The sequence below is a fragment of the Zeugodacus cucurbitae genome, chromosome 3, assembly GCF_028554725.1.
Source record: "Zeugodacus cucurbitae isolate PBARC_wt_2022May chromosome 3, idZeuCucr1.2, whole genome shotgun sequence".
Taxonomy (NCBI): Eukaryota; Metazoa; Arthropoda; class Insecta; order Diptera; family Tephritidae; genus Zeugodacus; species Zeugodacus cucurbitae.
Window position 1 is genome coordinate 46,191,689 of NC_071668.1, and position 21,455 is coordinate 46,213,143.

The window sequence follows — 21,455 nt, forward strand, 5'->3', positions numbered from 1 at the left end:
ACATAGAGACAACTCCATCGCATGTATCGATCCTATTTTCAATTTGTTGACGGTGGCCTTTAGTCTTTCAAACAGTACGCTCGATAGATCCTTATATGCGATGTTAAGGAGGCTTATTCCACGGTAACTGGCACAGATTGAGGAGTCACTGAGAATTGTTTCCTCCACAAACTCAGTATACTCTGGTCATCAACAACTACATAGATCACCTCTGGGGGTCCTACAAAAAATATTGAGTAATTTGTTCTGAATATTTAATCCTGTTGATTTCTCGAAGTTCATAGATTTGATACCCAAAAATATGATTTTCAAATTGGAAGAAGTTATACTTCTTAGTGATATTCCAAGAAATGCATATCATTTTGTATGAAAGAAAACTAGCGAGAGGGAAAGGATAAAAATATGGTGGAGTGACCAACACATTCTTAAATTCACATTTGATAAATTTATTATGCACATTTTATAAAGCAAAGTCCAAATCAATTATCATTTCTGGGTTCTGACGGATTGATATCTATAATATTTACAATTGGATTATGATAACTAAAATGTGATATATCGCGAATACCGCATCAATAGTCGCTTCTGGCAATGAGAAATATAATGCGCAAGCATACAAACATACATATGCGTACTGTACTTATTATATATATATACTAGGGCAATTCACAATCTGGTGCAAAGGGTCTTGCATATTTGCAATTGCAAATGAGCGAGGCATATTGTTGCTTTTACACTAACAAAATATACAGCGAATTTGCAAATGCAAATATGCAAGACCATTTACATCAGATTGTGAATTGCCCTACTGTACTTATTGACTGCATTATTATATATAATTATTTGTATAAAACCTTGGAATTTATTCATTAAAATCAACACTCAGAAGTCGTTTTATCCGTTGTAACCGAGCGATCATCGAAGAAACATCATTTCTAATATGCCAAAAAAAAAAATTATAAATGAAGTTCATAAACCTCACGCTGTCAGATAAAACGGTATACCTCCTCATCGCGGGTGCTAATACTTTCGATTTGCAAAGAAAGTAAATGAAGACTGACTACAGAAATGATCCTGTGAAGTATAGTCTTAACTTTTCAACGGCCAACGCAGAGTATTTCAACCAAAAGTCACACAAAATTGTTGAGAATTCGCAGAAATGAAACAGAAACGAAAGAAAAATAATGCGCAAGCATACAATCATACATATGCGTACACATGTGAATATGTCACCAACCAAATATTTAAACCAGAGATAAAGAGATGTACAACTCTCATCTCACTGGAAGTGAGAGCGCAATATCAAACGTCAAAACCACCTAAACTTTGACAGTTTGTCGAGATGAGGAGGTTTTGACGTTTCGCAATTGGAAAAGAGGGACGGCCAGATTGAAATGTTGCCAAAAAATAATGCGACGGAGACATTTATAACCGCCGTGCAAGATCACTTATTAGAACTTAAAACAATAAATATAAAAGGAAACGCGAAATTTTAATTTTATTTGAAAAAATGTTTTGTGATCTGCAGCAGCGAGATTTTAGTTTTCCATGGAAAAAAATATTATTTGCCAGTTATTGATTTACTTTATTTACCACTGAAAGTTTGAAAACCGGTTGGTTTAATATACCATAATATCGCTAACCGAGATTTAAATAGTTATTATTTATATTAATCGTTAAGTGTAAAATAATTATTAGCCGTATTAAATGTTGGGTATTTTAATTTAAATGCCCAAAAATTTGTATTTTGTCTGATCTGGTAATAATGCAAAATGTTATAAAAAACGTAAATTTTGAGGCGCTCTCACACTGGAATAAGTTGGACATCCCTTTATCCCTGATTTAAACATTGTTCTACAAAAACAAGAATTGCTCAAATAGCATAAGTATGGCAAGTGCTTTAAGTTCTCTGCTTTACTCTCATTCACTCTCTCTCTCGCGTTAATTTTTCAACGCTATCCCCTCTCCACTGAAGCGTTAAACAATTATCGCAACCTTTTCCGAAGTCGTATAATAAGCATAACTTCAAAAATGAAGCGTTGCACATAAATAATTGCTATTCACATAGTTGGCAATCCAGAGATCAGTGGTTACAGAAGCATTTCCTTCATCAACAACTTTTTTTAAATATGCTTTAACTTTGTGTTTTTTCTCCGCAGCCATTTTACTAATCCTCCGCGATATAATAGCATTAGGAAGTAGATCATGAATATTAACATTTTCACCATATTTTGATCAAATTTTAATAAAAAATTCAGCAAAAAATAAATATGTAGCTGAAATTCCGTACATAATGAATAGCGCAAACATTTACAGAGAGAGAAGCAAGCCAAGTGGAAGCGGTGCGTGATTGTGAAACATATGCACACTCATTATTATACGGTTGCCGTTTTTAACCAAGTTTTGAGTTTGAGTTTTTAACCAAGTTTTCTTGGTCCATTGATCCATAACTTTGTGAAATGGTCTATTTTTAATGCAACATTTTATCCCATAAATGAACAGGGTTTTTCATTATCGCTACAAAACGATTTCAATTTAATCGAAAATCCGACGTATCAATTTTGCATTGACCAATTTCCTTAATTGGTATTGGTGATTGGAATGTAAACGAATCTCAATTTAATGTAGAACTTCTTTGAGAAGAGTAGGTTTCATAAATAATAGATTATTATAGCCGCTGCTTAGCGAAAAATTTTTGAATTAACAGCCGGTTTCACGAAACAAATTTCAGTGAAAAATAATTAATTTCAGTTTCACCATTAGACTTAATTTTTATTTAAGTGGTCATGCTTTGCCATTTAAATATTATTTAAATACTGTCATATGCACCTATATTTACGTTTTTCTACCAGCTGATTTGCAATTAGGAGCATATTTGTATATTTTGAAAAAATGGAAACTAACGATGAAAGTGACATGGAGTGCGAGGTTTTAATAAACATATTTATAAATCGTCGCCCTCGTATTATGAGGGAACGCAAAAATTGTTTCACGTATTACGATGAAGTTGATTTTCGATGCAGATTTCGTTTAACTAAACAGTCTGCATGGATGATCCTGGAGCTTATTAGGAATAAAAGTCAGCACAAAACTAAGAAGTAAGTATATGTAAGTGTACTTCCAATCAAAAATTATGTTATTCTTTTGGAAAACATTGTAGAAACGGTGCAATGTCTCCCGAATTAATGCTTTTATTAACATTGCGTTTCTTTGCAACTGGCTGCATGCAAAGAACAAGCGGTGACCTATGTTTGTTTCAAAAAGTTCTTCCTGTCGCGCAATAAAAAGAGTGTGTCACAATATTTCATTGTTAAGAAAACGCTTTATAACCATCCCCTTGGAATTAGACAGTCAAAGAGAAATTCACAAACAATTTTATAAAATATCAAAATTTCCGCGTGTGCTAGCTGCTATGAACTGCACACATGTAAGAATAATATCACCCGGTTAGTATAATCATTATAAATAATTTAAACTGATAGATTATATAAAATGAATAACTATTTAGGTGGCGATGAAGCAGAACTATTTCGAAACAGAAAAAACTATTTTTCAATAAATGTGCAAACGTTTTGTGATAGTAACCTGAACATAATGGATATCGTAGCCCGTTGGCCAGGCGCAATAATACTGAAAAATTCTCGAATATTTAGCCAATTTGAAGCAGGTAAATTCGGAAATTCCATAGTCGCTGCCGACAGTGGCTATCTTTGTAATCGGTGGATAATGACACCTTTATTAAAAGTGCAAACTCCGGAGGAGGCGCTATACAATGAGTCGCAAATCAAAACCCGTAATTGTGTCGAACGTCAGTATGGTGTGTGGAAACGACGATTTCCAGTTCTTGCGCTGGGAATACGAATGCGCCTTACAGTAGTAGAAAGTATTATTGTAGCAACCGCAGTTTTACATAATATTTGTAACTTAAATGGCGATTACAATGCTCCAGCAGTCTACGGAAATGATATAAATAACATTATAGATACAGTTGTTGAAGTGCCAACAATTTCGTCTTCAGGACGAAATGACAATTTGTATAGAAAAAATCTAATACAAACTTACTTTAAAAACTTGTAAATTCTTCACAAATACATAATTAATAAAATTAACATCTTTAATATAATTTTGTTTAAAATTCAGGAACACATTGTTATATTAATAGTAATACAATTGCACTTTGCATTGTTTAAAATTCAGGAACACATTGTAATATTAATAGTAATACATTTGCACTTTGCATTGTTTAAAATTCAGGAACATATTGTAATATTAATAGAAATACTGATAAGGCACATTGCAAAAGTTCAAAATTTGCGTTTTCACTTTGGTTTTAATTGATCCTCCAGTATCCGCATTTCAAGGACATGCTTCTCAATGATAAATTTTTGTTGTAGTTCATGTGCTTCTTTCATTTGCTGTACACGTAACGTGTGTTCGATTTTCGTAAACTCAATTTCTTCTTTCATCTTCTTTATATCTGCTAATTTAGCCCAGCTTGTATGTTTTTTATTTACACTTTCAGGGCACAACTTCCTGTTTTTTGGCGTTTTCAATTGCATTGGTGTATAGTGTTCCCAAGGTTCAAAATCTACTTGGAAACAATTTAATATTCATTCCGGCAGTTTGTAATAGCTCTTAATAAAAATATACATACCAATTTCTTCTTCCATCATTTGATCTTCCTTTATTGTCTTATTTTGTAGCTCAACTGTTAAAACAAATAACAGACACACATATTTGTAAACGATAATAAATATTTCATAATGTGTAAGTAACTACGTGTATTATCGAAATCCTCAACATTTATTTCTATGCAGTCGTTGTCATATGTGGAGTCCATCCCACGCACTTGTTTTTTTTGGCAATATTTCATTAAATAGTGTGTCAACTTCGGTATCAGCGGGGTCAGGCTCTTTGCTCTTTCATGTCTGCTTTTAAATTTAAATATTTCGTTCGCAGATTTTTTGTTGAACGAGGTGCTCCGGAGCACACCGAGTTGAAACTTTCTGTTATTGTTTCCCACACTTTGTCCTTTTGGTCAGGACGCACTTTTCCTGTTGCCTTGCTTTCCAAAATACTTGAATTTTGCTGCACTAGGCTTAGCAGTACTTCTAGCCGCAGTTTCCATTTTCACAAATAAATACAATTTATTTGTTTACATAAATCAGCTGTTATTCTTACTAACAACCCTGCCTTTTAATTTTTTGGTTGCCAAATGTCAATAATGGTGAAACGCACGAAACTTAAATGCAAAGTTAAATAAAAATTAAAATTAAAATTAAATGGAACTTAATTTTCAATTAAAAGAGTTCGTGAAACCGGCTGTAAGTCTAATAAAAACCAAATTAAGAAACCGGGGCACTCTCATTACATTTGGTCGGCAAAATATTTGTATACTCTCGCAACAAAAGTTGCTAAGAGAGTATTATAGCTTGGTTCACATAGCGGTTGTTTGTAAGTCATAAAACTAAAGGAGTATATCTGGGTTATGTATATCAAAATGACCAGGATGACGAGACGAGTTGAAATCCGGATGTCTGTCTGTTCGTCCGTCTGCCCGTGCAACGTATAACTTGAGTAAAAATTGAGATATCTTAACGAATATCATTGCCGCACAAAGTGGGCGTGGTCCCGCCCCAAAATCAGTTATTTGTATATATCTCGCAAACCAATAAAGCTATAGAAACCACACTTTCTGCAGTCGAACGTCGCGATCATATCTCTAACTATTATAGTTTTGTCACAATAAACGATTTTATATAAAAAAAATTAATTAAAGTACCACTACTTGACAAGGCTCTTTATTTGTACCTTAGGACATTCCATTCAAAAGATATCACGGGTTAAAAATTTTGAAAAGCCGCTCGGCGGCTAACTATGCGTTGTAGAGTTGTAGGCGTCACTCGGGCACTGAGGGATTTAAGATCACTCGCGCGGTCGGCTCCCTACTGAATGGTTGTGTGCGGAATTAAAAGAAATTGTCGCTTGATAATATAATATAAAAATGAATTGCTGTTCGTTTGTGCCGCAAAAAAACGAGAACGGCCAAACCGAGCTGGCTAATTTTAGTCTTGAAATATTCGTGGAAAGCCGGAAAAAGATTAGAAAGTGAGTAAATATGGAAAAATTGGGAGGAAGATAATAATAACAGAATTTTATTCGAGTTGACAAGAAAAATATAAAAAGAGAAAACAAAAAAATAATATTTTGAAGGTAATCATTGTTGCTTTGCAATTGTATAAGGTTGTGTCGATAGCCCAAAACAACTTGTAACAAATAAGGAAAGGCTAAGTTCGGGTCCAACCGAACATTTTATACTCTCGCAATTTATTGATGTAATTTTATTAAGATAACACACGAGGTTTTAATAAACATATTTATAAATCGTCGCCCTCGTATTATGAGGGAACGCAAAAATTGTTTCACGTATTACGATGAAGTTGATTTTCGATGCAGATTTCGTTTAACTAAACAGTCTGCATGGATGATCCTGGAGCTTATTAGGAATAAAAGTCAGCACAAAACTAAGAAGTAAGTATATGTAAGTGTACTTCCAATCAAAAATTATGTTATTCTTTTGGAAAACATTGTAGAAACGGTGCAATGTCTCCCGAATTAATGCTTTTATTAACATTGCGTTTCTTTGCAACTGGCTGCATGCAAAGAACAAGCGGTGACCTATGTTTGTTTCAAAAAGTTCTTCCTGTCGCGCAATAAAAAGAGTGTGTGAGTGTGTGTGAGAGTAAAAATGGAGATATCTCAATGAAACTTGCTATACGTGTTTCTTAGCACCATAAGAAGGTTAATTTCGGACCACTGACACGCCCACAAAATGGCGAAAACCCAAAACACATAAAGAGCTATGTTATAACTAAGCCATAAATTTAGCTATGAAATTTGGTACGAAGGATCGTACTGGGAAGGGGCATATTTTGATGTATTTTTGGAAAATTGGGCGAGACCCCGTCCCCTACTAACCTTTTTGTACATATCTCGTAAACTACAAAAGCTATATCAACTAAACTCTTAGGAATCATTTTCGTTAAGCATTTCCTTATACAGTCCAAAAATGGAAGAAATCGGATTATAACCACGCCCACCTCCCATACAAAGGTTATCTTGAAAACTACTAAAAATGCTTTAAATCAGTAAGGAAAACCGCTAGAAACCTTAAATTTCATTATTTCATCATCATTGGCGGTTAATGCCGCCACGCTTAATACAAATAAGCCAGGAAATTTAAATGGCAACAGATTTGCCATACTAAGCAATGGTTTGGACGACGATGCAATATATTTACGTGAGCGTAGCTCAAATGCACTTGTTGATAAACTCAGTGAAATTGTAGGTACCAACAATTTTCATATCGTGCCTTTGAAAAAAGGCAAGATAGATGAAACTAAAATACAATCATACACTGAGAAAAGTTTTATGGATATAGTGAAATTTTTGTCAAATAACAACAAGAATTATTATTCTTATCAACTGAAGAGCTCTAAAGGCCTAGTTGTTGTTGTAAAAGGCATTGAGTCTTCGGTAGAATCTAATGATATCAAAGAAGCCCTTGAAGAATGCGGCTTTGGAATTAAAAATGTGGTAAATATCTTCAATAGAAATAAAGTACCACAACCAATGTTTAAAATTGAATTGTTGCCAAACTCTAATCCATTAAAAAAGAATGAAACACACCCAATATACAATTTAAAATATTTACTCCATCGTAGAATTACCGTTGAAGAACCTCATAAAAGAAATGGTCCGGTACAATGCACTAACTGCCAAGAGTATGGGCATACCAAATCATATTGCACTCTACGCAGTGTTTGTGTGGTATGTGGTGATTTGCACCCAACATCAAAATGCACTCTTAAAAAAGAGGATACAAATAAAAAATGCAGTAACTGTGGAGGAAATCATACTGCTAACTACAGGGGCTGCCCTGTATATAAAGATTTGAAATCAAAATTGTCACTGGGAATTCAAGCTCGTCGTAACCAAATGTTGAATATCCCTTGTAACGAAAATGTAGTAATTACGGACCAGAGTTCGAAACCTGGTAATTCTAAGGATATCCTTGTCCAGGGAAGCTATGCAAATGTGGTAAAAGGCAACGCTGTGCAAATGCAACAGCCGCAAAATCCACCAAGTGGAGGTATTGAAAATATGATTCTTAATCTGACTCAATGTATGACACAATTCATGTCTACGATGCAAAACATGATCCAAGATTTGATCAAATCTCAAAATCAAATGTTACAAACCTTATTATCTAAAAAATTAGTATACTAAATATTTGTATATGGAATGCCAACGGTGTAAACCAACACAAACTGGAGTTAATACGATTTCTGACTGAAAAAAACATAGATGTTATGCTGATATCAGAAACTCATTTAACAAATAAAAACAATTTCTTAATAGCGGGATATAGACTTCATGTTACAAATCATCCAGATGGAAAGGCGCACGGTGGAACAGCAGTATTGGTTAGAAATCGGCTAAACCACCACGTTTTAGAACCACATGCTACAGCGCAGATACAAGCTACAACAATATCTCAATCTGACGGCTATATACTGTCCACCTCGTTTTAAAATTACAGACTGCGAATAAATATTAAAATATTGTTCATTTTAACTGCCGGGCACGTTTTTGGTCTTAGAGAAAATGTAACTTGCTTGCACTTCTGTTCGTTTACATTTATACGCCAGTTTGCTAGCCATTCTTCGACAAAAATCAAATGCGCTCCTAATACTTTTGATGCTATAATTGGGCATTTGTTTCGGCTCACTAAAGCTGTGTCATCCGCAAAAGTTGATGTCAAAATAATACTACCTGTTGGAAGGTCTGCTGTATATATTATGTATAGAGTTGGCCCTAAAACACTGCCCTGAGGTCAACCAGCTCTTATTGGTCGTTCTTCAGATATGAAGTCTCCTACTTTGACTGTAAACTTTCTATTTTTTAAATAAGACTCCAAGGTTTTATGCATTTCGAGAGGTAAGCTTTTTTTAATCTTATATAACAGCCCTTCATGCCACACTTTATCGAACGCCTGAGCCACATCTAGAAATATAGCAGAACAGTACTCTCTATACTCGAACGCCCTTCTGATTTCGTTAGTAATTCTATTTACTTGTTCTACAGTGCCATGTTTTGCACGAAAACCGAATTGGTGCGTTGGTATTACATTATTTTCATGGAGGAAAGGAGACATGTTTGATAGTAACACTTTTTCAAATATTTTAGAAAGACAGGGTAGAAGACTGATTGGTCTGTATGAAGACGGCTGTGTCAAGTCTTTACCTGGTTTCTCTATCATGATAATCTGCGACTTTTTCCATGAACTTCGATAGTACCCGAAACTGAGAATAGCGTTAAAGAGCAAGGAGAGTACTGTTAATGCAATATTTGGTAACTCAATTAGCATTTTTGGAGTAATTTTATCGTGTCCTGCCGACTTTTTAGGATTCAGCTCTTTTATGATTTTAATAATTTCAGAAGATGACGTTTGAATAGACCCAAGCGACTCGTTAGCGCTATTGGAGATGATTGGCAGCTGAAAGCTGTTCTTTGGGCAATTAGGTTGAAATACCTTTTCTAGGTGATTTGCGAAAAAATTTGCCTTATCCTCGTCACTTCGTGCCCAGTTTCCACCCAAGCCTCTTATAGGTAAGTTGGAGTCGACTGGAGGCTTCATTGACTTTTGGGCTTTCCAAAGAGAATTTCCTTTGTTTGAATTTGGACACAGTTTCTTTATATAATTGTGAGTGAGGTATTCTTCCTCACGTTTAAGCGCTGTTTTTAGTTTTCGTACAGCATATTTTAGTTGCAGATGAGTAGAAGGGGAGCGATTTAACTGCCATTCACGTCTAGCTCGCCTTTTTTCATTTACAAGCTTTTCTATTTCATTATTAGTGATTTTTCTGCGGATAATCGGTTTATTGCTTATGTTTGGTGTTGCTATGACAGCTGCATTTGATATTACATCATTAAATTCTCTTATACCTTTATCAATATCTCTTTCTGTATCTATTTTTACATAAATATTAATGTGGCTACTCTCATATTTTTTGTATTTTAACCAGTTCGTTTTGTGAGATGTTAGACCCACCTTTGGCTCAATGAATATGGATTCTTCACACAACTTTATTAGTACAGATATTAAGAGTCTCTGATATTAACATTACATCTATATTTTTTTCAGACAGAAATCTAATAATCTCTTGTTTATGTTGGTTAACACCGTTAGCGTTCCATATACAAATGTTTAGTATGCTCATTTTTTACTTAATAAAGTTTGCAGCATTTGGTTTTGTGATTTTATTAAATCTTGGATCATGTTTTGCATTGTAGACATAAATTGTGTCATACATTGCGTAAGATTTATGATCATAGTTTCAATACCACTATTTGGAGGACTTTGCGGTGGTTGCATTTGTACATTGTTGCCTTTTACTACATTGGCATAGCTCCCTTGTACAGTATTATTTTTAATATTACTAGATTTCGGAATATGGTCGGTCTGTGATATCTATAATGTCAGTACGGGGAGTATGTAACATTTGGTTACGTCTTGCTTGAATTCCCTGTGACAACTTTGATTTCAAATCTTTATAAACAGGACAACCCCTGTAGTTGGCAGTGTGACTTCCTCCACAGTTGCTGCATTTTTTGTTTAAATCCTCTTTCTTGAGGATACATTTTGAAGTGGGATGTAAATCCCCACATACCACACAAACACTGCGTAGAGTGCAATAAGATTTGGTATGCCCATACTCTTGGCAGTTGGTGCATTGTACCGGACCGTTTCTTTTGTGTGGTTCTTCTACGGTTACTCTACGGTGCAGCAAATATTTTAAATTATATATTGGAAGCACTTCGTTCTTTTTAAGCTGGTTAGAATTCGGCATCAATTCAATTCTAAACATTGGTTGTGGTACTTTGTTTCTGTTAAAGATTTTTACGACAGTTTTAACTTCGAAGCCACATTCTTCAAGAGCTTCTTTGATTTCACTAGAGTCTACAGATGACTCTATACCTTTAATTACTACAGCTAGGCCCTTTGAGCTCTTCAACTGATAGGAATAATAATTTTTGTTTTTATCCGACAAAAACTTTACAACATCCATAAAACTTTTCTCAGTGTATGTCTGTATTTTCGTTTTATCTATATTGCCTTTTTTTAAAGACACTATATGAAAGTTTTTTGTACCTACAATTTCGCTTAATTTAGCAACAAGAGTATTTGAGCTACGCTCGCGCAAATATATTGGGGGCGGTTTGGCATACGCGACTGTGGTGGTACCCTTCGCATCATCGTCAGAACCATTGCTAAGTACCGCAAATCTGTTGCCACTTAAAACGTCAGGTTTATTCTTGGTTGGCGTGCCGCCTTGAAATTTTTTAGGATTGACCGCTGACTTCACAGGACTTAATTTCCTTTTAATATTGACGTAGCGGTCAATGCCAATCTGAACAGATGGACCTTTTTTGATTTGTGCATTCTCACCCTGCGTTATACTTTTCTTCGCTGTCTGCTCGCTTGCAGGTACCTGCTTATTTGTTGATGCGTTCGTGTTTGTTGCTGGCCGTTGTTGGCTGCCGTTCTCTTTATAAAATAAATAGACTTCAATATTTAAGAACTATAAACTATTCTTTGATATCATGAGCAACAACCGCGTTAGTTCTGCTTTTTCCCGCCTGGATAAGGAAGCGAAGCGAATGGGTCTGGATGTGAATGAGCACAAGACGAAATATCTCCTGTCATCAAACAAACAGTCAGCGCACTCGCGTCTTGGCTCACACGTCACTGTTGACAGTCATAACTTTGAAGTAGATAGTTTTCTATACCTGGGAACCAGCATTCCAGCATTCCAGCGCAGAATCACTCTTGCCAACATGTGCTACTTTGGACTGAGTAGGCATCTTTATTATGTAAGTCCTCTCTAATAACTAACTAACTAACACTAATAATCGCTGGAGATTTTAACATTTGTCAATTTGGGACTACAATAAGATATAGTCTCGAAGAAACATTTTTAAGTTCCCTGCTTGATAAAAAACATTCAGCTGCAACTGCAGGTACACAAATTGTAAAAACCGAAAACACATAACGTGTCATAAATAAAGTTACAACAGTCAAATTTGGAATAAAGGAACGCACTAGGAAGGGGCATATTTGGATGTAATTTTTTTGGGGAATTGGGCGTGGCCCCGCATCCAAATCGGTTATTTGTATATATCTCGCAAACCAATGAAGCTATATAAAACAAACTCTCTGCAGTCGAGATGCAGACGTACCCCCCACACACCATGAAAATAGTTGAAATCGGATATTAACCACGAGCACCTCCCATACAAAGGTTAGGTTTAAAATTACTAAACGTGAGTTAACTCACATAAGAAATGGCAGATGGAAGCTGCGCTTAGATTTTTTTACAAAATGGAAAATGGGCGTTGCATCCCCACTTATGGGTCAAAAACCATAACCCAGGAACTACTCCACCGATTTCAATGAAACTTGGTTTGTAATAGTTTCCTTACATCCCAATGATAAGTTGTGAAAATAGGCCAAATTGGTTCACAACCACGCCTACTTCCTATATACCAGAACTTTGAAGACGATCTGAATCCTTTACTTTACAATATATAAAGTAAGCACTAGTGAAGATATCGGTGCAGAACTTTGCACAAATACTACGTTTATAATGTGGCAGCACCATTCTAAAAATCGCCAAAATCGGAAAATAGGTTTTGAAGGCCCCATATATCGATCCGTGCTTCTAACCTAATATTAGGATTTCCAACTTTCAATGGACTTTATACAATATATATAACGAATATGTGGGTCAAATTGTGTATTATATTATATAAATTAAGTTTAATAAATAAATTGCGAGAGTATAAAACGTAAGGAAGGCTAAGTTCGGAAGTAACCGAACATTTTATACTCTCGCAATTTATAGAAGAAATTTTATTTACATAACACACAAATTTACCCATAAATTAGGCATAAAGGTTAATAAAATAACGAAAATCGTCATATATAGTATATGAGAGCTGAGGTAATTCCTGAACCGAGTTCATTCATTTTCACCAGCAAGGTGCACTATATCCAAGACTATACGCTCACTTAATTTTGCTAAGATATCTCACATATTAACAAATACATATATGCGGAATAGTCCCACCGTATTTTTGAAAAAACTATAATTAGGTGTATGGGAGCTAGGAGATGTTATCACCCGATTTTAATAATTTTTGGAACACAACACTATTAGAAAAAAACAATTTCCTCTGAATTGCATTAAATTATCTAACAGATTTACCCATATTTTCGGTTAAAATTTACCTTTAGGCGGTGAGTTCAACATGTTCGATATCTGGGGCCTTGAAAAGTTATAGTCCGTTTTCGACAATTTTATTCACAAATGAAGCCAGAGATGATATTTGTGTAAAGTTTTATTCTGCTATCTTCATCAGATGGAATTTAAAATTGCGTTATATGGGAAGTAGTCGTGGTTGTGAACCTATTTCGACCATTTTTTGTCATCAGGGTGTCAAGAAAATATTATATACCGAATATATTAATATAGAAATCTGTCGAGTTGTTCCTGAGATATGGTTTTTGACCCATAAGTGGGCGACGCCACGCCCATTTTCCATTTTGTATATAGCTTCATTGGTTTACGAGATATATACAAATAACCGATTAGGGAGCGGGGTCAAGCCCAGGTGGCAGTGGACCGATTTTGCCCATCTTCGAAAGCAACCTCCTCAGGGTGCCAAGGAATGTGTGTTCCAAATTTCATTAAGATATCTTAATGTTTACTCAAGTTATCGCTTGCACGGACAGACTGACGGACAGACCTCCGGATTTCAACTCCACTCGTCATCCTGATCATTTATATATATATAACCCCATATCTAACTCCTTTATTTCTTGGTGACACAAATAACCGTTATGTGAACAAAACTATAATACTCTCTCTAGCAACTTTGTTGCGAGAGTATAAATAGGACATTTCAATATTTTCTACAATTCGAAAGTTTTACAGAGTACCGATTTCCCTTCGCAACGCGATTCTCTTTCGTAACGCATTTCTATTCGTAACGCCTTACAGAGTAATTTCAAGATATTCACCATGCGAATTCAATATTAGAATCCAAAGGAAATTTATACAGAAAAAGTGCAAATATACTTCACACAGCGCACAGAGAGCTCCAACTTCAGCTGTTTATTATTATGGTTTGTGGTAGTGTTGCCAGAAGTGCAGATTTACCTACAAAACCAAGTTTTTATACTCTCGCAACAAAGTTGCTAAGAGAATATTATAGTTTTGTTCACATAATGGTTGTTTGTAATACCCAAAACTAAACGAGTTAGATATAGGGTTATATATACCAAAGTGATCGGGGTTAAGAGTGGAGTTCAAATCCGGATGTCTGTCTGTCCGTCCGTCCGTCTGTGCAAGCTGTAACTTGAGTAAAAATTAAGATATCTTGATGAAACTTGGCACACTTATTTTTTGGCACCATATGAAGGTTGCTCTCGTAGATGGGCAAAATCGGCCCACCGCCACGCCCACAAAATAGAGAAAACTGAAAACACATAAAATGCCATAACTAAGCCATAAATAAAACTATGGAAATATGAAGGGGCATATTTCGTCGTAATTTTTTGGAGAAGTGGGCGTGGCCACTACTAAGTTTTTTGTACATATCTCGTAAACTACTAAAACTATATCAACTAAACTCTCGGGAGTCGTTTTTAGGGTATTTCCTTATATAGTCCAAAAATGGAGGAAATTGGATTATAACCACACCCACCTCCTATACAAAGGTTACGTTGAAAACTACTAAAAATGCCTTAATTCCGTAAGGAAACCCAAAAGAAAACTTAAATTTCATTATAAAGAGGTACAGTAGAGCAGCCCTCAAAATGGTATACAAAATTTTAAATGGGCGTGGTTCCGCCCACTAGGTCAAAAACCATATCTACAAAATTACTCGATCAATTTCAATGAAATTCGGTTTGTAATATTTCCCTTGCATCCCAATGAAATGTTGCGAAAATAGGCCAGGTCGGTTCACAACCACACCTACTTCCTATATACCAGAACTTTGAAGACGATCTGTGTCGTTTACTTTACAATATAGTAAAAGCAATATAGTAAAAGCAAGTAAGCACTAGTGAAGATATCGGAATAGAACTTGGGACAAATACTACATTTATAGTGTGGCATCGCCCCTCTACAAATCGTCGAAATCGACCATAAATTTTCAAGGGCCCATGTGTCGAACCGAAAAATCTCTCAGGTATTTTGAAGAAATTCGAAGGGAATATCTTTCCGTTAATAATATGTCTCAGTACCTAAAATACGTGAAATCGGGTCATAAATTCACCATATATCTAATATTAGGTTTTCTTTCAATGGACTTTTTATCACATATTTGACGAATATATGGGTCAAATGTTGTGTTTATTAATTAAATTAAATAAATAAATTGCGAGAGTATAAAATGTTCGGATACACCCGAACTTAGCCCTTCCTTACGGTTTCAATTAGGGGAAAATTTCCAAGTATCCTCGCGGAATTAATGCAAACAAGATTAAATGAGTTAACTTGATGGGCTAAATCCTGTGGATTAAGCCTAAACGCAAGTAAAACTGAGATAGTGCTGTTTACTAGGAAACACAAGAATCCAGAGTTCACACCTTCAATAAATGACACATCACTAACAATAAGTGAGAAAGCAAGCTATCTGAGACTAATTTTAGATAGGAAGCTATCATGGAAACCAAACTTGGGAGCTAGGGCAAGAAAGGCGGCTTTGGCCTTATACACCTGTAAAAGGATGGTCGGACCAAATGGGGACTAACACCCCGCGTATCGCATTGGCTCTACACAGCTGTGGTAAGGCCGATTATAACATACGGTACATTGGTCTGGTGGCCAATAATCGACAAGAAGTACGCAGTAAAGAGCATGGGAAGCCTACAAAGAGCGGCATGTATATGTATCAGTGGAGCTCTCAGAACAACGCCGACCCAGGCATTAGATGTTATACTGCACCTACTCTATAGACATATTCTGTAAGCAGCAGGCGGCGAAATCGGCAGTTAGACTGAGAGAATCTTCACTACTGCAAAACTGCAATAGGGGACATTCTAGTATACTCGGCAAGTTCCCATTTCTACCAAATAGGACGGATTTTCGCAATCCTATAGAAATGAATCTAAAATCTGAGCTACATATATCATTCCCCTCTAGAGAGGAGTGGGATATGGGAAAAGTGGACAAAGATTCAGTGATAAGTATCTACACGGACGGGTCAAAACTACAAACAAGTTGGAGGTGGGGGTATTCTCAGAGAAACTAGATACTAGAATCGCCTTCCGGCTACCGGATCATTGCAGTGTGTTCCAAGCAGAAATCACTGCAATTAAAGAAAGCCTTCTCGTTCTGTCAAAAAGAGTGTTAGCGACCAGACAAATATTCATATTCTCGGATAGTCAAGCGGCTTTAAAATCATTAAAGTTTGATAGAATATCTTCTAAGATAGTGAAAGAATGCTTGGATTTATTATTGACAATGACGTCATATTTCACGATACACCTGCAATGGGTCCCAGGACATAGTGACATCCCTGGGAACTGTGTGGCAGATGAACAAGCCAGATTGGGCCCCACACTGCAGTTGGAAGCCGATAAAGAGGCAATCTATATACATACCTCTGGCAACCTGCAAATATGTATATATATATATATTTGGCGTAGGAACCGCTTTAAGCGATTATAGCCGAATCCACCAGAGCGCGCCACTCGTTTCTCCCTTTTGCTTTTTGGCGCCAACTGGAAACATCAAGTGAAGCCAGGTCACTTTCCACTTGATCCTTCCATCGGAGTGGTCGTCCTCTTTCGCGGCTTCCTCCAGCGGGTACTACATCGAACACTTTCAGAGCTGGAGTGTCTTCTTCCATCCGTACAACATGACCTAGCCAGCGTAGCCGCTGTCTTTTTATTCGCCGAACTATGTCAATGTCGTCGTATATATCGTACAGCTCATCGTTCCATCGTCTGCGGTATTCGCCGTTGCCAATGTTTAGAGGACCATAAATCTTGCGCATAACTTCTCTCTCGAAAACCCCAAGAGTCGTCTCATCGGATGTTGTCATCGTCCACGCTTCAGCGCCATACATCAGGACGGGAATAATGATCGACTTATAGTGTTTGATTTTGGTTCGTCGATAGTGGACTTTACTTTTCAATTGCCTACTCAGTCTAAAGTAGCACCTGTTCGCAAGAGTGATTCTGCGTTGGATTTCGAGGCTGACATTGTTGGTGTTGTTAATGCTGATTCCCAGATAAACGAAATTATCTACAACTTCAAAGTTATGTTTGTTTGATGACAGGAGATATTTCGTCTTGTCCTCATTCACCACCAGACCCATACGCTTCGCTTCCTTATCAAGTCTCGAAAAAGCAGAACAAACGTCGCGATTGTTGCTTGCGATGATATCAATATCATCGGCGTACGCCAGCAGCTGTACACTCTTATAGAAGATTGTACCTTCTCTATTTAGCTCTGCAGCTCGTATTATTTTTTCCAGCAATAGAGTGAAGAAGTCGCACGATAGTGAGTCACCTTGTCTGAAACCTCGTTTGGTATCGCACTTTCGGTGTTGCTCAACGTCAGTTTACATAACCGTATTAGTTTTGAGGGGATACCGAATTCAGACAACGCGGCATAGAGGCAACTCCTTTTCGTGCTGTCGAAGGCAGCTTTAAAATCGATATCGATGAAAAGTTGGTGAGTATCGATTCTTCTCTCTCGGGTCTTTTCTCGGGTAATTACTATTCGAATTTCTTCATGGTCGGGTAATGGAACATCTATTCCATCGTCATCGATTGGGGAATCGGGTTCGCCATCTCCTGGTGTTGTACTTTCACTGTCATTCAGCAGGTCGGAGAAGTGTTCCCTCCATAATCCCAGTATGCTCTGGACATCCGTTACCAGATTACCTCCTCGGTCCCTACATGATAATGCTCCGGTCTTGAAACCTTCTGTAAATCGCCTCATCTTTTCATAAAATTTTCGAGCGTTACCCATGTCGTCCAGCTTTTCAAGCTTTTCATACTCAGGCATTTCGGCCGTCTGCAAATGCATTCATTGTGTTTATTGACGGGCGTTCTTTGCTGCACAGAGGCGAGTGCGTGTCTTTTCTGCTACTAGATAATGGTAAGAGTCAATGTTTGGTCCTCGGAGCATACGCACATCTAAAACACTGGAGACATGTCTTCCGTCTATTACAACGTGATCGATTTGATTGCGCGTGTTTCGATCAGGGGACAGCCACGTTGCTTGATGAATTTTCTTGTACTGGAATCTGGTACTACATACAACCATTTTTTGGGCCCCAGTGAAGTCGATCAGCCTCAGGCCGTTTGGCGATGTTTTGTCATGGAGGCTAAATTTTCCGACTGTTGTGACAAAGACACCTTCTTTACCCACCCTGGCGTAAAAAGCGCTAAGCACGATCTTGACATCGTGGCGGGGGCAGCGCTCGTAGGTGCGTTATAGGCGCTCATAGAAAGCGTCTTTGATCACATCGTCCTTCTCTTCCGTTGGGGCGTGGGCGCAAATCAACGATATGTTGATGAACCTCGCTTTTATGCGGATTGTGGCAAGACGTTCATTCACCGGGGTGAAGGCCAGAACTCGGCGACGGAGTCTCTCTCCCACCACAAATCCAACACCAAATTTGCGCTCCTTTATCCGAGGCTGCTGCTTCTTATTCATTGGTTATTCGTTTTTATGAGGTGGGTCCCAAACCCTACGCACAACCGCAGATATATATATACAGAGGATACTTGGTCTAAAACCGGCGGTCGTGAGATGCTTGAGTCATATGCAAAAGAATCCATCCTGGCCACTCCCAAGTGAATGACAATCAGAAACTTTCCTCACTTGCTTGAACTTCTATGTACATATGACCCCATCCCAACCTGCAAATACTTAATCGATAAACATGCAGTAGATGCGGCTTAATCACAATGGAAACAAGTAACGACTTGCTCCGTAAGCAGACAAACGTGGCCAGAGTGGAATAGAGCTGTACTTGTCGCTTATTGAAATTTAAGAAGAATGAAATAAGAACCCTTGTAGGGGTGTTAACGGGACAAGGGGGTGGATGCAAGGCTCTGTACAGAAAAAGAATCGGAACTATTGGACGCGGTTTTCTCGAAGATGTGGGCGAAGTTGCTCATGTCAAATTGTGTGAACTTTTTCACTTTATCAGGACCACAGGGTGGTTCAATGATGACTCGATAGTGTGAGGGATCTCAGTCCCAGTGGTATCACAATGGGCCTCCCAAAGGCCTAGGTGCGTAGTTTGACAGCCACTTAACCTAACCTAACATATTTAATTTTTAACGAAAACATTCAGGCAACACTGAATTTTCGCAATGGCGGAATTAAACAACAATAGTACAAAAAAGTCGTATATAAAGGGATTTTTTCACTTTTCCAACCAACAAAAAAGTTGTCAAAATGGCGAACTTTTTGTAACAAAATATATAATTTTAATTGTAAATAATTTTAATAATAAATTATTATATTGGATCATTTTATAGATGTTTTAAATTTCCGTTTTCCATTTGACAATTCTTCTGTTGTCTATTCCCATTCGAGGGTCGTGAGCGCGTCACTATGTCGTAATCTTGTCTTCTATTATTCTTGAGACATACCAATATATGTATGTACATACATAAATGCTTAATATACATAGTACATATGTATATGCAAGTTTAAGTTACGAAATATGTATGTAGTCCATTTTAGTGTTATACGAAATATATTTAATATAAAAATATATACATATTTTTATGAAAGTATGTACATATGTATATTATTATAAAACATTACATAAATATGTGGGACCGTTTGAATATGTTTAAATATGCCTCTGAAATCGCATAATTCATTTGAAATGTTTTCAATTGTGGATGCATGCATAAATATCAGCAAAACGAACTTCATATCAATTGTATATAGTAAGCATATAAATGCATCAACATGTAAACAAAAAGCCTAACATGCGTCTATAATAGCAATGTAAACCTCTGAGCATATTTTTCATTTAATACTCAGCTCTGCTAACGTATCACTGTTAATATTTCTCCTTCCGAGCCAGCCGTGGTGAAACTCGCTTTTGTTCGTTTTTGACAATTCACACGCTGGTCTGCAATTGGACCTTCTCTATATTCTCTGAGAGCAGCTCAAATGTCATCACAACTTACAATTCAAAGATCAATAGACTTCCAAGTCGTGTTATGTGTTCGGTAACCAAATACATGCAAAACCTATTCAACAGATTCTTTATGTGTCAGTACTCATGCAATGCTATGCCAAGTATGCATAATTGGGCCCTTGACGTTTGAAGTGATCCAACTATTGCCCTATAATCACCTATTGGGTAAACATGTTAGAGAGCTATCAGACATGTTTTCTATAATTCTCAAAACCGTGTATAATTGGTAAAATTTAGTAGAAAACAAGTAAGGAAGGGCTAAGTTCGGCTGTAACCGAATAATTTATACTCTCGCAATTTATTTATTTAACTTTATTAATATTATATAATACACAATTTCACCCACATATTCGTCATATATATTGTATTAAGTCCATTGAAAGTTGGACCGAGGTCCTCATGTTCGATACCTATTGAAAACCTATGGTCCGATTTCGGCGATTTTTAGAATGGTAAGTATTTGTGCAAATTTCGGCACCGATCTTCACTAGTGCTTACTTTACATATTGTAAAGTAAACGATTTAGATCGTCTTCAAAGTTCTGGTATATAGGAAGTAGGCGTGGTTGTGAACCGATTTGGCCTATTTTCACAACATATCATTGGGATGTAAGGAAACTATAACAAACCAAGTTTCATTGAAATCGGTCGAGTAGTTCCTGAGATATGGTTTTTGACCCATAAGTGGGCGACGCCACACCCATTTTCCATTTTTTAAAAAAATCTGAAAGCAGCTTCCATCTTCCATTTCTTACGTGAAATTTAGTGTTTCTGACGTTTTTCGTTAGTGAGTTAACTCACTTTTAGTAATTTTCAACCAAACCTTTGTGTGGGAGGTGGGCGTGATTATTATCCGATTTCTTTCATTTTTAGACTGTGTTAAGAAGTGGCTAAAAGAAACGACTGCAGAAAGTTTGGTTTATATAGCTTTATTGGGTTGCGAGATATATACAAAAAACCTATTTGAGGGCGGGGCCACGCCCACTTCTCCAAAAAATTACATCCCAATATGCCCCTTCATAGTGCGATCCTTTGTTCCAAATTTTATTTTCATAGCTTTATTTATGACTTAGTGATGTCACTTCATGTGTTTTCGGTTTTTGCCATTTTGTTGGCGTGCAGTGGTCCGATTTTGCCAAA

At 36.7% G+C, this 21,455-nt stretch overlaps 1 protein-coding gene and 1 non-coding gene across 2 annotated transcripts; both read right to left on the bottom strand.

The window, feature by feature from the left end:
• Positions 1-877: 877 nt before the first annotated feature.
• LOC128920798 (small nucleolar RNA U3) lies at positions 878-1,091 on the bottom strand. The gene has a single exon (XR_008470687.1). It is a non-coding gene; the product is annotated as a small nucleolar RNA U3 (small nucleolar RNA).
• Positions 1,092-4,319: 3,228 nt separating this feature from the next.
• On the bottom strand, positions 4,320-4,911 carry LOC128920246 (uncharacterized). The gene is made up of 3 exons (XM_054227166.1): positions 4,780-4,911; positions 4,655-4,708; positions 4,320-4,588 (listed from the first exon to the last, which is right to left on the bottom strand). Exons 1-3 carry the CDS (start codon positions 4,871-4,873, stop codon positions 4,320-4,322), a joined length of 417 nt encoding a protein of 138 aa, XP_054083141.1. The 5' UTR covers positions 4,874-4,911.
• Between the last annotated feature and the right edge of the window lie 16,544 nt (positions 4,912-21,455).